Source organism: Drosophila tropicalis, unplaced genomic scaffold (assembly GCF_018151085.1).
Source record: "Drosophila tropicalis isolate 14030-0801.00 unplaced genomic scaffold, ASM1815108v1 contig_158, whole genome shotgun sequence".
Lineage (NCBI taxonomy): Eukaryota > Metazoa > Arthropoda > Insecta > Diptera > Drosophilidae > Drosophila > Drosophila tropicalis.
In genome coordinates, this window is record NW_027172602.1 from 9,460,406 (window position 1) to 9,481,046 (window position 20,641).

Below are 20,641 nucleotides of genomic sequence, written 5' to 3' on the forward strand. Positions count from 1 at the left end.
AGATTCTATCTCACGAAACTTTATTTTAAGTTCCTCTTGCCTTCAATGAAGTCTTCGAGTGTGTACTACTCTGTCGCTTATGTTAGGGTATATCAGTTAGCGAATTAAATGTTGCTGTTGGGCAGCAAATTAACGCATACTTAATGCCAAACCGTAAAAGGTTTGTCGCCAGACCTGAGATTTGAGTCACTCAATGGGCTTAAAAGAGCCTTCCACTGTTCGTATGCACTTCAGTTGACCAAATGTCTCAATGCCTGATTACACTTGCCACGGTGACGCTTTTTGCGGCATGGTCCCTGGCTGATAATCGTTTCTTGGATCAATTACAGCAGCTTGGTTTTGTCAATCTCTTAGAGCAAGCAGTGCGCCCCAATGGTAAGTGTGAACCTTTATTGACCATGTCACTGCAGAGGTTACAGGGATTGCCATCTTGTAGTTCCCCAGCAATCGTCTACCTATGACTTTATTGTGGTTGGAGCCGGTGCCGCTGGTTGTGCATTGGCAGCTCGACTCTCAGAGAACCCCGCTTGGAATGTAGCATTGCTGGAAGCTGGCGGGGTAGAAAACATTGCTCATCTGACACCAGCATTGGCCGGACAATTGCAGCAAACTGCCTCCAATTGGGGTTATCATTCGGTGCCGCAGCGTTTATCCTGTTTTGGCATGAATAATCGAGAATGCGCCTTACCCAGGGGTAAAGGTCTGGGCGGCACAAGTTCAATTAATTATATGATCTATAATCGCGGTAATCGCAGAGATTTTGACGCCTGGTCGCAGAATGGTAACCATGGCTGGAGCTATGAGGAGGTCTTACCCTATTTCCTAAGAAGTGAGGGAGCCCATTTAACTGGCCTCGAGCATTCGCCGTATCACAATCATAGTGGACCTTTGAGTGTTGAATATGTGCGTTTCCGCACACAAATTGCGGATGCCTTTGTAGAGGCGTCTGTGGAGTCTGGTCTGCCGCGCACCGACTACAATGGTGAATCACAATTGGGCGTGTCATATGTCCAGGCGACCACACAGAATGGACGACGACACAGTGCTTATGCGGCTTATATACGACCAATTCGCGATTATCGTCCCAACCTACACATTTTCCCATTTAGCAGAGTGACTAAAATTCTGATTGATCCGGAAACAAAGACAGCCTATGGAGTAGAGTTTAATTATCAAAAGAAGTCCTTCACTTTTAAAGCACGCAAAGAGGTCATACTTTCGGCGGGAGCCTTTAATTCACCTCAGTTACTAATGCTGTCGGGCATAGGACCTGAGGATAATCTCAAGGCTATTGGCATACCTTTGATTCAAGCACTGCCTGTGGGCAAACGTCTCTATGATCACATGTGCCATTTTGGACCCACATTTGTGACCAATACTACGGGCCAATCAATCTTCACATCTCGTGTTACGCCAGCAGAAGTCCTATCTTTCCTCTTGGCTGGTAACCCAGCCACAAAGCTAAGCTCTATCGGTGGTGTTGAAGCTTTGGCTTTCCTCAAGAGTCCACGGTCCAAATTACCTCAAGATTGGCCCGACTTGGAGTTAATTTTAGTAGCCGGCAGTTTGGCCAGCGATGAGGGGACAGCTCTCAAGCTAGGGGCAAATTTCAAAGATGAGATCTATAATAAAGTGTATAGACCTCTGGCCGTGGCTCAACAGGATCATTTTACGCTTTTGGTAATGCATTTCCATCCTGCATCTGTGGGTCGTTTATGGCTACATGATCGCAATCCCTTGACATGGCCTAAAATTGATCCAAAATACTTTATAGCCGAAGAGGATGTCGAATATATATTAGATGGCATCAAGGCCACATTACGCATTGCTGAAATGCCAGCTCTAAAAGCTATAGGTACCAAATTATTGAAACATTCAGTACCCGGGTGTGAGGAGTATTCATTTGGCTCGGACGATTATTGGCGCTGCTCAATTCGCACTTTATCCTATACGTTGCATCATCAGGTGGCCACCTGTCGCATGGGACCTGAAAATGATCCAACTTCGGTGGTAAGTCCTCAACTGAAGGTCCATGGCATGCGTCGATTACGTGTCGTGGATACCAGCATTATTCCATTACCACCCACGGCTCATACAAATGCTGCAGCATTTATGATTGGCGAAAAGGCAGCTGATATGATACGTTCGGAATGGAATTAGAGTTTGTTGTTGATGTTGTTAATTAAATGAAATTACCTAACGACTGACAACGAGTTGAATTTTGACAGTGGTGGCTGGGTGGGTTTGGTGTAAGATGTGGGAGTGGGGGAAGAATCGGACAGGCGACTAGAGTGCATTAACCCAAGAAATATATAGCGAAAAAAGGCCTAAGCTAAGACCATTGGGGTTGAAAAAGTTTTGTTGTTGTTTTGCTTTTGTTTCCGTTTTGTTCTTATTTTTTTTTTTTGGGGTGGTTTGACGCATTGGGAACGATGCCGACGACTTTAGTAGCAGCTCCACTCATAAAATTGTCAAAACGGATACGGAACTGGGATGCTGTTCCACAGGGGTGTTTGTATTTGTGTGTGTCGCTCAGTTTCCATTTTCCACACTGATTGTTGTCATTGTTGTCTTGTTGTTTTTTCAACGACAAAAATTCAATATGCATCATCAGCCTGCCTGATTTTAAGCCAAGTCAAAGTGCCCCAATCAGGAAAATTTATATTCATTGAAAAATCCAAAGATCAGAAGGTAACTGGAATATATTGGACTTTTTATAACCACAAAAAAAAAATATCATATAAGGTCAATTTAATCTGTCAACAGGATGTTTAGGACGTTTATTAAATAATTTATTACAACTGTTTTCAAATGTGTGCAAATGTCGTAACCATGTGAAATTAGGGTCTAGACAAATTGCACACCTTTGTATGTGCAGTGGCAACCCTATTTAATGGTTGTCTACTGTCTGTCAACAAGCGGTTTTTTAATTACGCATCACCACGCTAAACGGCGGTGAGAGATGCAAGTGTGAACGAGAATAAAAGAGCAAGTGGAGTTTTAGTTGCTCTTGTTGTTTCCCTTTTCCCCTTTTACATAGCGTATGTATTGTCTTTTGTACTCACCTGAAACAATTAACGCCTCATTCGGGCCCGTTGTGTGTATGTTACCCATGGTTAATTACGGAAGGATCTTCTTCTTCTTCTTATACTTCGTCGTCGTCGTCAACTACCTTGCGGCTTGAGGATCCTTCTTTTGTTATATTATTGCTGCTGCACTGCACTGCACTAAACAACAAAAAATTAACAAAAAAAAAAATAAAAACAAATTTAAGGTTGTGAATTTATAGAATTTTTAGAACGAGAGACGTGGATGCTTTTTAATGACCGCCTAAAAGCAGGCTACACTTGATGAGCTTTGCGTTTGTTTTTTGTTATGGATATGGATATGGAACACACGGGTTTTATGTTTTTATTGCTCTTTTCGCAAGCCTTGAACCTGCTGGGAATATTCGTTTGTAGCACAATTTAAAAAACTCAACACTAGAAAGCTTTCGCTTATGATAATTCTCTCCCTTTAGGGGTCTTGACTTGAGCCAAATTCGATGCTAATGCTATGGCACGTACCATTGTGAAATTAGTTAATTGTTCTTTTATTTTATTTCTTCATTGTGAGTGTGTGTGTGGGGGGATAATTCCCGTCTATCATTCTACCTATCAAGTCTATCAATTAGAATGCCAGAGAATACATTGAGTCGATTATGCAAGTACCCTATATCAACTGGTGGTTTAAATGAAGTTCTCTTCCTTCTAGTTGTTCAAGCTAAAGGCAGGTTAGACCACAAAAAGGTTCAACTTTGAGAACCTACGGGTCAATGTGTGTCAAATTTGTACATTTTAAGGTTGCAAGGACCTACGACTTATTTAATTATGAGAGAAAACAAATTGCCTGAAGGTTAACTCTATAAGTAGGAATATAGAGGCAATACATATATTAATTTAATCAATTTAACAGACATATCAATTAAAAGCTACAAGATGACGAGTATGTTTGGCATAAAGTATGAACAATTTGACATCTGGAATTTGGGCGGGCGGGTCCCCCCTTGCTGCATTGACTTGGGTACACCCTGCACTTAAAATCTGTGACATCATTTCTGTTGGCGAAATCTTAAAAGATTGCTTTATTTTAGCAATCCTGATATACATTTCTATTAAACGTTTTGCAAGGGTATCGACGACTCTTGTTTCAGTTGCCGTTACCAACAACAACAACGACAACAACTGGTTAGGCGATTCTGGCTTTATGTATTGCTTATAAATATATGTGCAAATCGAATGTATACATATATTCAATTCACTTGAGTTCTTTCGTTAGAAATCAAACAAAAAGCACTTGATAGAGCTTTAGTTTTCTTGCTATTTGTTTTAATTTTTTATCAAAGCGTATATATGTATATTATATATAAATAAAAAGCATGAGCAATAAATAGAACCGAAATGTGGCGTGGGAGAGTGCGGGCAGGAAGAGAAAGAGAGCGAGAGAGAGGCAGATGGGTTTCTGTTTTTGTTGTTGTGGAGGGAGAAGGTGGCCAGAGCATGACGTAAACTTTGAAGCAGGGGTGCGGTATGTATATGTATGTACCTACACACACACATACACACAAACAGGCATAGACACAAATTCAAGTACTTGGGCGCTTCGGATGAAGAGAGATGGATGGATTGAAAGAGACAGAAGCTCTCCTCTTATCAATGACCTCATCATTCTTCTTTTATTTATCAATTGAGTTTTTCTGCTCGATTAATTAAATATGCAAAAATAAACAACAAAAAGTGTATTTATGTATGTATATAAAATAGAAGCATACAGACACGCACACAAACGCACCCTCCGGTTCACTCGGGGGGGTGGATTTACGCCCGCTTGCTCTCAATCTCCCCTTTCCCCACTTCCCACTGCTTACAGAGAATTCTTATTGGAAGGTAAACAAGAATTACAAGTTGCAATTGTTATTCTTGGTATTGTTAACTATTTATATGCAATTTTATGTTAATAAGCGTAGTTAATAGCATTAACAAAATGCATTACACATTCACGTATTTTTGTCGTATTTTTTCCACAATTTAACACTATTTTTTTCGAAGCCGGGCAAAACAAAAAACCGCGCTTTGATGCTAAACACGAGTTATGCGTTTGACTGGATTAGACTGAACGAATGGGGATGTTTTCTTTTATTGTTAATAAATTAATTCTCTGATTTGTTCTTAATCATAATTTCTGTGCTACGAAATTGTTTTCCAGAGCAACGAAAAATTGTTTTCTGCGTTGCGAAATGCTAGTAGTATCTTGCACTCCAATTCAGCGTTAGCAACTTGGCGAGTTTTGTAAATTTACAAATTATGGCAATTAATTAATTTGTTTATCACTTCAAAAAAAAATAACAAAACAAAAACAAAAAAAACGAAGCAAATTCCATTTACCGCAATCTTCAACTTCCAACTAAACTGTAGTGTTGGGAAATCCATCGATGGCACCATCGATAGCATCATTCGAATCGATAAGACTTAAAAGCAATCGATAATAGATACTAATAATCGATTACACATGTGGTCATATTTAATTATCGATAGACGATAGCTGGAAAGAAGAGGAAAAATTCAATTCCAAAACACAAACACGTGCAACTGTTGGAGCGCGTTGCTCGTTTTTTATTTTTTTTTAACCATTTGGAACGTGAAGTAACGGCGAAATGGGTAAAAAGAGCAAAGTAGGAAAGACCCGTAAGGATAAGTTCTATCAGTTAGCCAAGGAGACAGGTTTCCGATCACGTGCCGCCTTCAAGTTAATACAGTTAAATAGGAAATTCGGTTTCCTCCAACAGTCGCAGGTATGCATAGATTTGTGTGCGGCTCCCGGTGGTTGGATGCAGGTGGCAAAGCAGAACATGCCTGTATCTAGCATCGTGATAGGTGTGGATCTGTTTCCCATTCGACCCATTGGCGGTTGCATTGGCCTTGTAGAGGACATTACCACAGAGAAATGTCGCCAGTCCTTAACCAAGGAACTACAGTCGTGGAAGGCAGATGTGGTGTTGCATGACGGAGCACCTAATGTGGGTCGAAATTGGCTTTATGATGCCTATCAGCAGATTTGCTTGACCCTCAATGCCCTAAAGCTTGGCACACAGTTCCTCCGCAGCGGCGGTTGGTTTGTGACCAAAGTTTTTCGATCCAAGGATTACAATGCTCTGCTTTGGGTTCTCAAGCAGCTGTTTAAGAAGGTTCATGCCACAAAGCCCAGTGCTTCGCGTAAGGAATCTGCGGAAATCTTTGTGGTTTGTCAGGGTTATTTAGCTCCAGATCGCATAGATCCCCGACTGCTTGATTCCAAATATGTGTTCGAGGAGCTCGATTTGGAGGGCAAAAAGAAGAGCAGCTTATTGCATCCAGAGAAACAAAAGCGCATAAAAGCAGAGGGCTATACTGAGCAGGATATAGCCCTAAGGAATGATCTGGCCGCCACTGAGTTTATGCAGGCGGAGAATGCCTTAGCTGCTCTACAAGGCATTGGATCTATACGCATAGACGATGAGCGCATAGCCCGTCATAAAAAAGACCACAACAGAGATCCTGGAATGTTGCAAAGATATTAAGGTTTTTGGGCCGCAAGGATATTAAAGGGCTGCTTCTCTGGTGGAAGGCTATTAAAGATGAATTCTTTAAAACGGAAGCAGCAGAAGAGGAGACTTTGGTGGTAGAAGAGTCAGCACCAAAACCCCTGACTCAAGAGGAGATTGAGGACATGGAGGATGCGGATCTGCAGCAGCAAATTGAAACTCTGGCCGATGAGGAGCAAAAAGATTTGAAGCGCAAACGCAAAAAGACTCTCAAGACCAAAGCCAAGCTGCACGAAAAGATGAACCTCAATATGGTTATCAAGGGCGACGATGGTCCTGTGGAAGAGGCAGAGCATGAGATATTCGACTTAAAAGGCATTAGCTCGGCCAATGAGTTGGACCAAATGCTTGACATTGAGCCCGATTTCGATGTGGAAGGCGAGCCGGAACAGCAACCAAAGCTTCCCAAATTCAAGAAATATGACAAAGATGACAAACGAATGGATGATGATGCCAACTATGAGAACGATGATGAGCCGGAGCCAAGTGAGGAAGAGGATAGTGATAGTGACTACGATCGCAAGGGCTTGGGACTCAGTGACGACGACGAAGATGGAGCCAGTGCCAAGGGCAAGCAGAAAAAGAAGAAGCGCGGAGAGCATCCGCTTATCAAGTCGGGCGACTTTCGCGACAAGGACACAAAACGCCAGCAGCGGGTCCAGCTCTGGTATGAGAAGGACAATCTCCAGAATATAGAAACAGACGACGATGACGAAGAGACTTACGATTTGGACAATTTGGCCAAAGAGTACAAGGCTAAGGGTGTTTCAGTGCTGGGTGAGACCAATAGAAGTACTCTCATGCCGGACACTGGAACTTTGGCCCTGGGCAAGAAGGCCAAGCGACGGGCTCGCCATGAGACCGATGCCAAGGAGAGCAGTTCGGAGTCATCCTCCTCCGAGTCGGAGGAAGAGCTAGATGGAGATGACGCAGTGGCTGGTGATATGAGCAAAGGTAGGAAAAACTATTTACAAAATATTTTAGTCACAATTCATTAATGTCTAATTTCAGAGCCCAAGGCGAAAAAGGTGCGCCTTACCGAAGAGGAATTGGCTCTTGGTTCTCTACTCGTTCGTGGCAAGAAGACACGACGTGACCTGGTTGATGCTGCCTGGAATCGTTATGCATTCAACGATGAGAATCTGCCCGCCTGGTTTGTGCAAGAAGAACGCGAGCATATGACTAAACCACAGCCAGTGCCCAAGGAGCTGACAGAAGAGTATCAGCGCAAGGTGCAAGAGCTCAATGTGCGTCCCATTAAGAAGGTAATGGAGGCCAAGGCGCGTAAGAAGCGTCGTGTCACCAAGCGTCTAGCAAAGGCCAAAAAGATGGCTGAAAAGATTATGGAGAATGCCGATGCCACCTCTCAGGAGAAAGCCAAACAGCTTAAGAAGGTCTACAAGAAGGCCCAGGAGAAGAAGAAGGAGATTACTTATGTAGTCGCCAAGAAACACACGGCCTCCAGACGTGCCCGTCGTCCCGCCGGCGTGAAGGGACGTTATCGTGTTGTAGATCCCCGCGAGAAGAAGGATAAACGTTCCCTCGACGCTAAGAAGCGACGCGAAAAGGGTAGCAAAGGCAAAGGCAGTAGGAGTGGTGGCAGGGGCAAACGCTAGTTATAAATTTTGTAAATGAATTAATCTTATAAATATATAAACAAAAAAATGTACGCGAATTTTTGGTGTATACAAAAAATCGACATATTTAATAACAATTCAAAAACAAATTTGCGACCTCAGACGCGAAGGGTCGAGTCTAAAGCGAACTGGTCTTGCCTGGTTGGTAGGCAAAGTATTGCTCCTCCTGATCCAGCAGTACGAGTTTGCCTTCCTTTTGTAATTTACTAAGATGATGGCCCACATTGTAAGCGGCAGCTGGCCAAAGATTTTCAGGTGTCTCTTTGTACACCACCCGAACAACATCCATTGCCTGCCACCGCTCATTGGGACGTTCCGTGAAGAACTCAAATATTTGCTGTTCCCGCTGATTACGATGCTGAATGTAGTATTCAATCTTGCCCACTGGCTCATCAATCACATTGCCGTGCCCGGGATAGATGCGCTGCGGCTGCAAATCGAGTATTTTATGCAAGCTCTTCATGTAGTTGAAGAGATCCTCAAAGACTGCTGTGCCCTCACCTAGATAAGATAGAAAGAAATTGAAGTGACATGCTGATGAAAGAGTTGGAACAGAATCTTACCCAATATGCAGTCACCGCTAAAGAGAGTGCCATCGTTTGTGGTTAGGACTACATGATCGGTAGTATGACCCGGGGTGTGTACCACACGAACACTGGCGCCGTCCACAGCAAACTCCTGGCTATCGGCTAGTTCGTGAACTTTAATATGTGACGGGATTTCGGGGCAGGGATTAGTGTCATCGGACCTTTTATATTTGTATACCTGGCAATCTGGATTGAGGGGCAGCACTTTAGCAAAAGAAAAATTAAATAGAGACAAAGACAAAACAAACACCCAAATTGAAACCATAACCATGAAAACGTTTACGATAAAATGTACTTACCTTTATCTACCAGCTTGGAGCCGACAATGTCCTTGACGCCACCCACATGATCGTGATGCCAGTGGGTCAGTATGATGGTGCCAATGGAGGCCTGCTCCTGACGAAGCACACCATTGAGATGCTCAATATACTGAGGGACATTCTCGTCGCCCGTGTCAATTAGAATGCGTCTGATAAAATTATATGATCATGATGATAATAAAGAAATTTTTCGTCAAGTGGACTTTGGATATTTGTTTACATACTTTTTACCATTGCCCAGGAGATATGTGTTCGTACCCTGCAGCGTCATGGGGCTGGGATTGCAGCCCAGGATGCGTATTATGGAGGATGTGAGTCGGGTTACCGGCGGTATTAATGCCATCTTGTCGCAAACAGTTTTAACTTTAAAATCAGAATAAAAATCTGAATTTAATCTGATCAGTTGGCATTGAGAGTTGCCACCCAATTGCATTTGAACGACATTATCGGAGCAAAATTTATCGGTTAGGCGACATTATCGGAGCAAACCTATCGGTTAGTCGACATTATCGATGCAAACCTATCGGCTAATCGACATTATCGGAGCAAACATATCGGTTAGTTGACATTATCGGAGCAAAATTTATCGGTTACTTTGTGCACTTTTTTAAATTTCATTTTAAAGTTGTTTTATCTTCAGTCGATGAAAGGTGACTTTCTTCTGGAAACTGCGAGAAGATGGGGAATTGCAATTGCAACCACTTGCCGCCGCTCAGGAAGCTCAAGACCGAGAACACCATAAGCGACAGGAAGCCACATGTGCTCCTGTCCAGGACACGACGGCATCAGGGATCCTGATCCCTGTGCCCGCAATTCCTAATAACGCCATTCAACAGCCTGAACATTTTATAGACCAAAATCATCAGATATCTTTTACAAATTGAAAATCCTTTGCTGAAAAGAACTTCAAGATATTGAACAGTTTACTCTGAATGCAGTGAATACTCTGATACAGGGATTGACCAAAAGATAGAGAGCAAAGGAAAATGCTTTCAATTTGATTTGTATATATTTGCAAGTTTTCTTTATTTTTGTTGTTCATGTATATATATATATATATATTTTGTTTTTACTTTTGTTTTGACTAGGATGCAGATGCAGTATATATATATACATACATATATGTATATATATATATATATATATATATATGTATATGTTATGTTTTTTTTCTTTCATTTTGATGCATTACAAATCACATTATATACTGTATACACTATATAATGTTGTTATTGTTATCCCAAGTTTCAACTATATAATTTTCACATACAAATTCTAATTATCGTATAAATACATATACATATATATAGAAAAAGGGTTGTGTGCGTGTGTGTGTGTCTATTAATAATATAAAATGGCCAAACACAAAATAGAACGATTAATATAAAACAATATATAGAGATAAAACCATATATTTATATATGTGTATGTATGTATGTATGTATGATTAAAAAATATATAAGGAAGGATAGAGAAAAGAATTCAATCTTTTCCCTTTTAAAAATACATTTGACTTGACTTAAACTGACGCTGTGTGTGTGTGAGTGTATATATATAGATACAATACATACATACATAGTGATCAAAAATAATAATAATAATAGTAAGAGCGCGATGATTTGTATTGGAGATGTTTAAAAGCTACGAGACGACGACATTTTGTATGCACGTATACAAAACATACATACAAATATATACGTACGTACATATTATTATTGCATTTTATGAACTCAATTACATACATACATATGTGTGTATTTATATGTTATATGTATATTATTTTATGTATCAATTAACTTAAGTTTTCATTTTGTTTTCAATAATGGCCACGCGTGTTTTCGAGTTATCTTTTTTGTTTTGTTTGTTTTGGTGTTGTTCTTTTTGCTTTACATCTTTTTATCCCTACAAAGGCTGCTGTGCAATTGGATTTAGCATCAATCGGACTCTAGAAACGGTTATTAGCATTAGGGATTGGATAGATCGGGGAAAATATATGACTATATATGGCAGCAATTGATCAAAATGGAAATACAAATGTAATAAATGTATGTACTATATCTACAATTACAAATACAGGCGGCATTTGCAAGGATATCAGAAACATCGGCAGAGCCGAAATTCGTTTTTGTTTTAAAATTCTTAACTTTTGTTGTAGTTGTTTAGTTATTTATATGTTATATTGTTTCATACTGTTTGTTGAACACATTTCGAGACCTGTTTTTTAATTTATCTTACTAAGGTTTCATTCGATTTAGTTTTCTTGTATATAAAATTACAAAAGACACAAGGAAAAAAAACATTTCTGTCACCACATTTTGCATTATATAAAATTGAGTGTAAGTTTGTGGTTGGGTAGTGAAGAGGATATACTTCTGTATATATGTATAAATGATTGTGTGTGTGTGTGTATGACAAATACAAAAATAATAAAGATAATAATGTATGTAGGTAGTTATTAAACAACCAAATAACGCCGCGAGAAAACATCTTCGACTAAATCTTACACACAAAAAAAAAAAAAAAAACAAACAAACAAACTACCCTCTCACAATATGTTGATAATTGGTTATGGATTCCAGAATCGGTTCCAATGTTATAATATTATATACTAATTGTAATACAAATATCTATATAAGTATGTATATAAACTGACTATTGTGTGTGTGTGTGTGTCTGTGTCCAGCCTGTGCTGTTACATCTGTATCTCACTCGCTCATTTTCATTAGCTTTAGCTGATCATTTCACGATATTTCAATTTATGCTTGGTCAACATATCGGTGACAGTGACAAGTTTCTTGATTGAAATTATATGCGATAATTCCTGCAGTTCTGGCAAATATGATACGCAGATATGGTGCAGTGTGGCCAATTCACGTCCTGTGAACCAATATGAAAGAGACAAATACATTAGATAAAGCGAAAGAGACAGGAATAGTGTGACCCCTTACCCGTGTCCTGTGCATTATGATTGGGATTCTGCTCGACAAACATGCCCAGCGGTGGATTTGGATCGGAAACTAACGACAATTGATCCAAGAACACAATCATGCGCTCCTTATTTTTGAGTATAAAAGGATTTACCACTTCCATGTATTGCTCCTATTGGTTAGAGTTAATAAATGGATAAGTATAATCGGTATGTTAAACATATTTAAGTGTATACCTTTCCGCCAAATTCAATAAGATTGGCCAGATTCTGGAGGCATTTCGCGACCATGATTAGCGAGCGTGTGGCAGCCGTTGGAGGCGTCTCACTGACTAGGCCAAACTGGCGTGGATTCAGCAATGCCGGGCAGAGCAGACGCAGGAATATGAAACCAGAAACGACCCGAGTACGCACCAGACGCTCCGTTGGCCATTTGGCAACCACCGCTTTCTGAAGGCAGTTGCAAATATAGCGTACATTACGCGGACAGGCGTCCGGTGATGTAAATATCGATTGAGTGACGAGATCGAGAATTTGCAGCAGGAATTCAGCATTTGTGCAGGCATCATCGTTGACATCCATTTTTGTGGGATTCAGTTCAGCCGACTGTTTACTCTCCAGAATGCGCTGCACTGTCTCACTTACCGCCGACTGAAGGAAGCCGGTGCATTCTGTGCGCATATACAAATCCATCAAAGTGGTCGCCAATGAGGCGCCACGAAATAGTGTCGTGGTCTCATTTTCGCGCGCCACCTCCGCCTGACACAAAATGCGTATCAACTCCGTTTCGCGCTTCTCATGCCGGAATACACGTAACAAGGCCGTGGCCAATGGGACGCGATCGTTGTGACAGAGTTCTGCCAGAGCCTTCACAGCATACAACTCGGGCTCCAGGAGCAACTGCTGCAATGGGCTGTACTCTTCGCAGGGCATTATCAAATCATCAAGATAACGCATACGCAAACGTAAGGAGCCCCACTCGCCCATGGGCGTCATGCCGGTGAGCTGGTACCAACCCTCCGTTTCCTGACCATTCTTAAGACTGGCTAGATCGATGGTTAGCTCAGCCACCTCCGAATCCTTGCCGCGTTTGCCACGCGACACCAGTGTGATGGTAAGGGAGACTACATCGGGTGGAACATCACTATAACGCAACAAATAAAAATTAGAATGAGGAAATTTCTGAGCAGAATTCATGTTTCACTTACTCTAGAACAAACTCCTCCTCCCAAACGGGCTCTGGCGGTATCTTGACACGCGTTTTGCCCACTTTGACTTGGTTAAGCGAAATACTACAGTAAGGATGTGGCACTAGTTTAAATGGCAGGCGATGTGCCTCCAGGACATGAAGATTGAGGCAACGTAGCTCACGCAGACGCGATACCTTCTTTTGTGCACGGCTTAGTTGTGAATCGCATTGCGCTTTCAATGCATTAATCCATTCTACATAGCTCTCCTGACTGGGCGCACACAGATATGTGACAGTGGCCAAACAAGGCAGAGCCCGTTCCACTATTTGAAAGCAATAGGGTCGCTCCCAGAGCGAATCATGGCACTGATAGAGATACGCACAGGACAAATCGATAAGGCCCTTGGGCTTAGTCTTTTTGGGATTGTCATAAAAACAGAGTTGAGTTTCGGTGCCATCGTTGATGAGAGCAAAATATAATTGCTTCCACTTGGTTGTTTTGTCCGACTTCTTATTAAGCTGGCCATGATGTTTGATGCCCTTGATTTTCTTTAGACCGATCTGATCGCGGCATTCGCGCAAAGTGGCATAAATCTTCTCGGCGGCCTTCTCGACAACATACTGTTGACTGAATTCTGGTTGAGTGCCATTCACCACTGGATGATTTAGCGAATGTCCTTCGACAATCTGCTCTTTGCGATACCGATTGATCACCGCGTCCAAACATTCAAAGGTCCGACCACCCATCAGATAGCGCACACCTTTCTTTTCTATGCGAAAACGCTGGATTTGATTGTTAATGTGGAAAAATAGAGAGTAGTCACCAGGTGAATTGTCACTGGGTCGCACCAAAAAGCTGCCAGGACCAGCTGGAGAAAAAAAAAAAACAGATTAAATTAATCATTTCTAACAAGAGTCTGTCTTTCACTTACCCTTGACAAGCATATCGACCGCCTCGTTTTTGGTGCAATTGGGATGGAACCAAGGGAACACTGTATTTGGATCAATTGAAACATCGAGATCGTCAACGAGTTCACGGAAAATCATTCCCTGTTCACCAGTCCGATGTGCAGTGACCCAAAGCCAGCCATCACCCATGTCGTTGTGCACAAAAAAGATATCACCCTTTTGGAAACTCAGCTCATCCGTTTCGGGCATTTTCGTATACGGCAAAATGGCCACAACGCGCTTCTTGTCATTGACCGGCTCCGGAGGGGCCACTGGTATAACCAGACGCTCACGCTTCAGTAGATCACTGCATGAAGTGTAGTAACCGACGAGATCACTCAGCGATATAAATTGACGACCGCCAATATAGAAGTCACCGCAAACGGCCGTAATTCTACGAGAAGAAAGCGATAATACAGGTTTCTGACAGATTTCTTCAACAATTTCCTAAAGATTGGGATAAAAGAGAAGTCAGATGCTGACTTACCGAAAATGATTGATGCCAGTGCGTCCGTAATAGCTTAGAACATAGGAGCCTGGCTTGCGATCACTTTCCCGAACTGCACGAATACACATATATGTATATATATAGAGAGAGAAATAGAGGGAAAGTGTGAAAGTGGCCAGTGAAAAAAATAGAAATAGTCCCGAAGATTTAGAAAAGACGCCAGAAAGACAAAAGAAAAATAAAGAGCTTAGGCAGATGGGAGGCTACTATCAAATCCTCTCCAAATCTTTTTACGCACCCAAATAACTGCCCAATTTGCCACTTCCACGTAAACGAGACTCTGCGGAATAACGATCCAAACGTCCATGATACCATTCACTTTCCGGCGGTGCAATGATTGCCGGACGTTCGCCTGTAAAAGACAATAAAAAACAAAAAATAAGTTTAAAATTTATAAGATTTTTATTAACAACCATCTCAGTTTAAGAAACCAGATAGATATAATTGTCATCATTAAGGACTTAATGGGTTTCCTCCATTAGTGAGTGGGAAGGAATCTTTGCTAACCTGTGCATTTTGCCATTATTAAATTGAATTAAACTTGTATTAACCATTTATTAAACATTTGTCCGTAACTTAAACTTGGGAACCTGCAGTCTATAAAGAAAATAAAGTAGGTACTACTAAAAGAAAGCTGCGCCTTACTGCCTGCCGCTGCCGCCTCCGTCCGGAACGACAACGAACTACGCTATGAGTATGAGTGACAGCAAATGCAGCTGGTACAATTAATGTTTCTAAAATGGAAAACAATAATCATATGCGGCAACTACAACAACGAGCGGCTGGTGGCTCGTTTGTCGATAAAACCTAATGTATATACATACATATGTATACATACATACAGAAGTCCCTCTAATATATAAATATATAAACGTATTTGTCATAAACAAACTCGTCTGACGCACTTCTTTTTTAAATCGAAGTGACCTTAGTGTATCTCTGTCTCACCTTCAGTTACATTTTACCTGCTCACTGCTTGGATAATACACATTTGGCACATTGATAAGAATGACCTCCCCTCCATTAAAGAGTTTCTTATCTTAACATTGAAAAACGCGCTCAAGATAAGCTGCGAGCGAGATAGTGATCATCGATTGCCGAAAAGGTCATAAAGATAAAGCATAGAAGAAAGGTCCCTGACCTGATACGAGTGGAGCGGAAAATAGATCGATTTAATTTTTCATTTGAGAGCTTTCTTTTTCAGCCCGGAAATAAGAGGACGCCTAATGAACAGGATCAATCAGATTTTAATATTATTTGTTTTGGGTCACTCTGGGCAGAGTGGCAAATATTTTTGACAATTGGAAACTGTTCTGTATTCGACTCCGATTACTCCATTGGGCAACCAACAAAATATTCCTCTTGTCTCTTAAGTAAGGGACCAATCAATATAAATTAAAACCCATTTCTTGATCGAAAGTAAGTTGTAACGAACTAAGATATACATACATTGTATGTATGTATATATCTTAAATCCCGTTTGCATCCTCAACTGAAAGAGTGTGGCGTGAGCCAGATTGAAATATCATGAGTCAGAGATCTCAGCGAAAGGTAAATCGACGTCGTCGTCTTACTAGTGACGCATTCACAGCCGTAAGGGTCGACCTGACTCACTCAATTACTAGGCTACCAGTAGATATTAATTAGCATTAAGATTAATCAGTGGGTCGCTAATGTTAAAGTGGAGAAAGTGTTACTTACCATTCAACATATGCGGACCATCGAACTCATCCTGATCCAATTCCTGGGCCAAATCGGCCAAATCAATGCCACCAGCTGCCATCATGACGCCCAGACTGCTTATACCGCCCAGAGCAGCCAAATTGCCGTCGTCCGAGCCGCCGGTTGGCGAACCAAGTTTATCTTTCTGAATGACAACGTCCACATTACCCAAGCCCAAACGCATTAAGTCTGCCATGGTAAGTGTATATATGTGTTATGCGTATGTATGCGTAAGTGGGCGTGTTTCTCAATGTGTGTTTAATGATTTGTCTTATTTTTGGTGTTAGTTAAATGCAAATGCAAATGCTTAAGCGTAAGCAGCTGTGTGTGTGTCTCTCTCCGCAAAGAGAGAGAGAGAGAGTAAGAAAGAGAGCGGATGACAGTTGATAATGTGTTTGCTGTTCTTGTTGTTGTTCACTGTAAAATGCAAAGAGAGCACTTGATGATTAAGTTGAGTGAGAGTGATAGTGTGTATGCGTGTGTGTGTGATCGACATAGAACAAACAAGACCAAGTTGGAGTGAGCAAAATAAACAACCAGTGGTGACAAATAAATCAATTAAAAGCTAAAGCTTATACAGCCAAAATATATAAATTTTCATAAAAGTAGCATTAAAATTGCTAATTTGGCAGCACTACAAGCTAAATGGGAGTGAGAGAATAACAAATCGTATGCGTATGTGTGCGTCGCATCTATGATTGTGAGTGTGTGTGTGTAAAAGTGTGAGCAAAAGCAAGTACTGTAATTTTGTTATAAACAAAATGCAATTTCGCGTATTGTGAGAGAAGTATGTGAGGCAAGGGCCAAAGAGCAAGCACCGGCAAGGAGTCAGACAAACTGGCGATTACGATTATGATGATGATGACGATAATAATGACGATGACAGACACACACCCACCCCACCCCAAAAATAAAAACGGAAGAAAAAACAACGAATGGAGTTGAATTTGGTGGGGGACATATACACACACACACACACACTTAAAAATGTGCCTGCATATTGTGTTTAATTAAAGAACAATTGCTAATGTTTAGGCATTGACATACCGTTACCGTTATTGTTTCAATTAGCCCACTGAATGAATGTATATGTGTGGCTCTCTGATAGTGTGTGTGTGTGTATGTCTGCCAACGATTGACCGGCCCAAAAAAGGATTTCGGACTACACCCTCTTGACTATGACCACCACCCCGTTTAATAAACACACTCTCAAACACTCAAATACGCATGTAAGACAGTCAGACACTCTCACTCCACGGCGCTTGCCACTCTCCTCTCTCCTTGGACACCAGGCAACAAAAGAAATTTTCAACACTTACAATGTAAGTATGTATATGTATGCGCTCGTGTGTGTGTGTATATGTTAGTGTAAATTTTAGCACCATACACGGGACGACACAGGCATAACTTCAGCACAGTCACTTGGCATATTTTGGTTAATTAATTCCTTTTCTATTTAGAATGCACTTTCAAGACATTTTTCACTTCTTCGTTGTGTTTTTTATTTCAAATGAAAGACGGCTTATTCATCAAACAAAATTGCAATTTGCTAATGTTTCTTTCAGCGAATGTCAACCTCCCGACTGTCTCTCTCACTCTTCCTCTTGACTCCTACCCGCACTGACAACGATAAAAGTATGACCAAAGGCTTTAAAGCCGAGAATGCTGAGCTTGAATGTTATGAAACCAACAACTAATGCATAGATATTTTTATGCGAAAATACTGAACTATATAAAAAAAAAACATACAAACATAGATACATATATATTTATTGTCTTATCATAAATTTTACGTTTAGCAGATGATGCCTTCAACATATTGAGAGCTCGTTATGTTTTTCCTCCTTTTCAAACTATAATTTTATATGGAGCTAGGCGGTCACACTGCACGAGGTTGCTGTTACTTGCAATTTGATATGAGCGCGCAATTCAAAATGAATTGTATACTTAACCCTCTAGTGCCCAAGACTGCCTATAGATGGTATAATTTCATTAATTTGACAAACAGTTGTATTTTTTTTTTTGTTTATAAAAGGGTCTTTATTAAAATGGTAAATACAAATAGCACAGAGAAAGAAAACAACACTTTTAATCATAGATAATACTAACACTGGTTTCAATTGCTGGATATTTCTAAATGAAATCATCGTTTTCCCCGTAGTCCCACATATCGTCGGTGAAGGCTTCGTCCAGATCTTGTTCGGGTTCACCATGGACTTTATCGGCAGTGAGAATATCCTCGTCGAGATCCTCCGGACAGGCTGTGCAGCGACTTTCATTTATCCCATAGTTGAGACAATTTGAACCCACGCACTCACAGCAGCCATCATGGAACCAGCGATAACTGCTTGCTCCCATGCTTTCGCAATGCTGCTCGCACTTGCTTGACCGTATGCACGAGTTCATATAGATGACTGTACAGTTGAGCAGGCCACCCGCCTGATGCTGATGCTCAGTGCCAGTGTCTGTGCCCTCCAGTCGCTGTTTGAATCCGGGGCGCATCGGGAAACGTATTGTTGACCATTGGTCATCATCCTCAGCGGTAAGGGTGTCAAACAACTCGGGCAGACCCTCAAGATCCCTTATTTCCGAGCGTGACGACAGCGACGGCCGAGTGTCTTTGAGCTTAGGACACATATTTAGACAGCCACAACACTCCAGAAACAATTCGCCCAGGCAGCTGACGCAATCCTCACAACAATGACAGTCGTTTAACTTGCACTGACAACTCTGTGTTAGCAGACACTTGGATACAACCGAACCACAAACCATTTCATTACAGTCGTCTTCATTGGCAAGAACGCCAGTACCAGTCCAAGCAAGGATTAAGCTTAAGCAGACGAGATGTTGAATCATTGTATTCTTAACGAAGTGTCGTACTATAATGATGTAATATCTATCACAGTATTCAGCCTTTATATGTCAATCCTGGGATAGAAGGACTAAAAAACAGGTAGTTACCCAAATGGCTTAGGTAGATCCCACTTGTTAAAGGTTAGGAGATAGGATCATAAAATTAATCCATACCCACTTTGTCTATATTACGTATGGTTAACCAAATATCTTCACATTTCACACCTGGTATTAATTACTCTTGTCTACGATACAAACATATTGACATGGATACTCAAATGGCATGTACATCAAATAGGGATTAATATTATGATTGTACCTCCGGAGGTATGTTAAATGGTCATTCGCCCTGTTATAAGCAGGATTTACCTATCCAAAATGTTGTCTACCTGGTTTTTATTTGTGCCTCCACCGACTAGGTATATAAAGCCTAAGCAACGCAATGCTTATTACATCATTGTGGTAAGAAGTGTCTTAGGAATAGTATGAGTCAATACATTGTTTACTTAAGCTTAATCCTATCTTGGACTGGTACTGGCTGTCTTCCCAATGATGACGACTGTAATGAAATGGTTTGTGGTTCGGTGGTGTCCAAGTGTCTGCTAACGCAGAGTTGCGAATGCAAATTAACCGATTGCCATTGCTGTGAAGATTGTGTCAATTGTCTGGGCGAATTGTGGTCAGAGTGCTGCGGCTGTCTTGATATGTGCCCTAAGCTCAAGAACGCGCCGATGTCACTGTCATCACGATCGGAAATCAAAAATCTTGAGGGTCTGCCCGAATTGTTTGACACCCTTACCGCTGAAGATGATGACCAATGGTCAACAATACGTTTCCCGATGCGCCCCGGATTCAAACTGCGACTGGAGGGCACAGACACTGGCACTGAGCATCAGCATCAGGCGGGTGGCCTGCTCAACTGTACAGTCATCTATATGAACTCGTGCATACGGTCAAGCAAGTGCGAGCAGCATTGCGAAAGCATGGGAGCAAGCAGTTATCGCTGGTTCCATGATGGCTGCTGTGAGTGCGTGGGTTCCAATTGCCTCAACTATGGGATAAATGAAAGTCGCTGCACAGCCTGTCCGGAGGATCTCGCCGAGGATCCTCTCACTGCCGATAAAGTCCATGGTGAACCCGAACAAGATCTGGACGAAGCCTTCACCGACGATATGTGGGACTACGGGGAAAACGATGATTTCATATAAATAGTTAAAAAATACATGCTCTTATGCCTTGCTTGTCTTTATCGTCATTTTAATCTTTTCCCCAAAATCCACAATATTACCACCCGTTTCATTTTTATGCACTCTTTTCATCAAGTTTACGTTT

The 20,641-nt window shown here is 41.3% G+C and overlaps 7 protein-coding genes across 12 annotated transcripts in view; 3 read left to right on the forward strand and 4 right to left on the reverse strand.

Annotated features, from left to right (window-relative positions):
* Positions 1-5,464, reverse strand: part of Flo2 (flotillin-2) — an 87,926-nt gene extending 82,462 nt beyond the window's left edge. For 2 of the 4 annotated variants that reach the window (XM_068303006.1, XM_068303002.1), the window contains exons 1-2: positions 5,424-5,464; positions 3,066-3,227 (exon numbers count right to left, since the gene is read on the reverse strand). In XM_068303006.1, coding sequence (XP_068159107.1) covers positions 3,066-3,114 — 49 coding nt within the window. In that variant the 5' untranslated portion in view covers positions 3,115-3,227; positions 5,424-5,464. Of the gene's footprint in view, positions 1-3,065; positions 3,228-5,031; positions 5,056-5,423 lie in introns of those variants that run through there. The other 2 variants (XM_068303004.1, XM_068303003.1) reach the window with 2 other exon arrangements.
* LOC137582629 (glucose dehydrogenase [FAD, quinone]) lies at positions 243-2,160 on the forward strand. The gene is made up of 2 exons (XM_068297245.1): positions 243-375; positions 437-2,160. The coding sequence occupies exons 1-2, from the start codon at positions 243-245 to the stop codon at positions 2,158-2,160; spliced, it is 1,857 nt and encodes a 618-aa protein (XP_068153346.1).
* Positions 5,465-5,590: 126 nt separating the features above from the next.
* Positions 5,591-8,294, forward strand: LOC137586601 (pre-rRNA 2'-O-ribose RNA methyltransferase FTSJ3). The gene is given in 4 exon segments (XM_068302698.1): positions 5,591-6,550; positions 6,552-6,599; positions 6,601-7,573; positions 7,631-8,294. Coding segments are annotated over 4 exon segments (2,484 nt in total). The 5' UTR covers positions 5,591-5,692; the 3' UTR covers positions 8,236-8,294.
* On the reverse strand, positions 8,295-9,597 carry LOC137586602 (beta-lactamase-like protein 2 homolog). 2 transcript variants are annotated; one of them, XM_068302700.1, is made up of 4 exons: positions 9,388-9,597; positions 9,143-9,312; positions 8,820-9,029; positions 8,295-8,757 (listed from the first exon to the last, which is right to left on the reverse strand). In XM_068302700.1, exons 1-4 carry the CDS (start codon positions 9,594-9,596, stop codon positions 8,375-8,377), a joined length of 972 nt encoding a protein of 323 aa, XP_068158801.1. In that variant the 5' UTR covers position 9,597; the 3' UTR covers positions 8,295-8,374. The 2 variants fall into 2 exon arrangements, with proteins under 2 accessions (XP_068158801.1, XP_068158800.1); XM_068302699.1 differs by having other exon boundaries at positions 8,820-9,047.
* A 950-nt stretch (positions 9,598-10,547) lies between these two features.
* vap (RAS p21 protein activator vap) lies at positions 10,548-18,070 on the reverse strand. Of its 2 annotated transcripts, none has more exons than XM_068303419.1 (9): positions 17,776-18,070; positions 16,436-16,873; positions 14,973-15,086; positions 14,714-14,786; positions 14,211-14,620; positions 13,298-14,147; positions 12,327-13,233; positions 12,112-12,262; positions 10,548-12,040 (listed from the first exon to the last, which is right to left on the reverse strand). In XM_068303419.1, exons 2-9 carry the CDS (start codon positions 16,650-16,652, stop codon positions 11,892-11,894), a joined length of 2,871 nt encoding a protein of 956 aa, XP_068159520.1. In that variant the 5' UTR covers positions 16,653-16,873; positions 17,776-18,070; the 3' UTR covers positions 10,548-11,891. The 2 variants fall into 2 exon arrangements, with proteins under 2 accessions (XP_068159520.1, XP_068159521.1); XM_068303420.1 differs by having other exon boundaries at positions 16,436-16,894.
* Positions 18,071-18,589: 519 nt separating this feature from the next.
* On the reverse strand, positions 18,590-19,510 carry LOC137582638 (protein twisted gastrulation-like). The gene has a single exon (XM_068297257.1). It carries the CDS (start codon positions 19,310-19,312, stop codon positions 18,590-18,592), a length of 723 nt encoding a protein of 240 aa, XP_068153358.1. The 5' UTR covers positions 19,313-19,510.
* A 284-nt stretch (positions 19,511-19,794) lies between these two features.
* On the forward strand, positions 19,795-20,517 carry LOC137582647 (protein twisted gastrulation-like). Its single transcript, XM_068297269.1, has one exon. The coding sequence runs from the start codon at positions 19,795-19,797 to the stop codon at positions 20,515-20,517; it is 723 nt and encodes a 240-aa protein (XP_068153370.1).
* Positions 20,518-20,641: the final 124 nt, after the last annotated feature.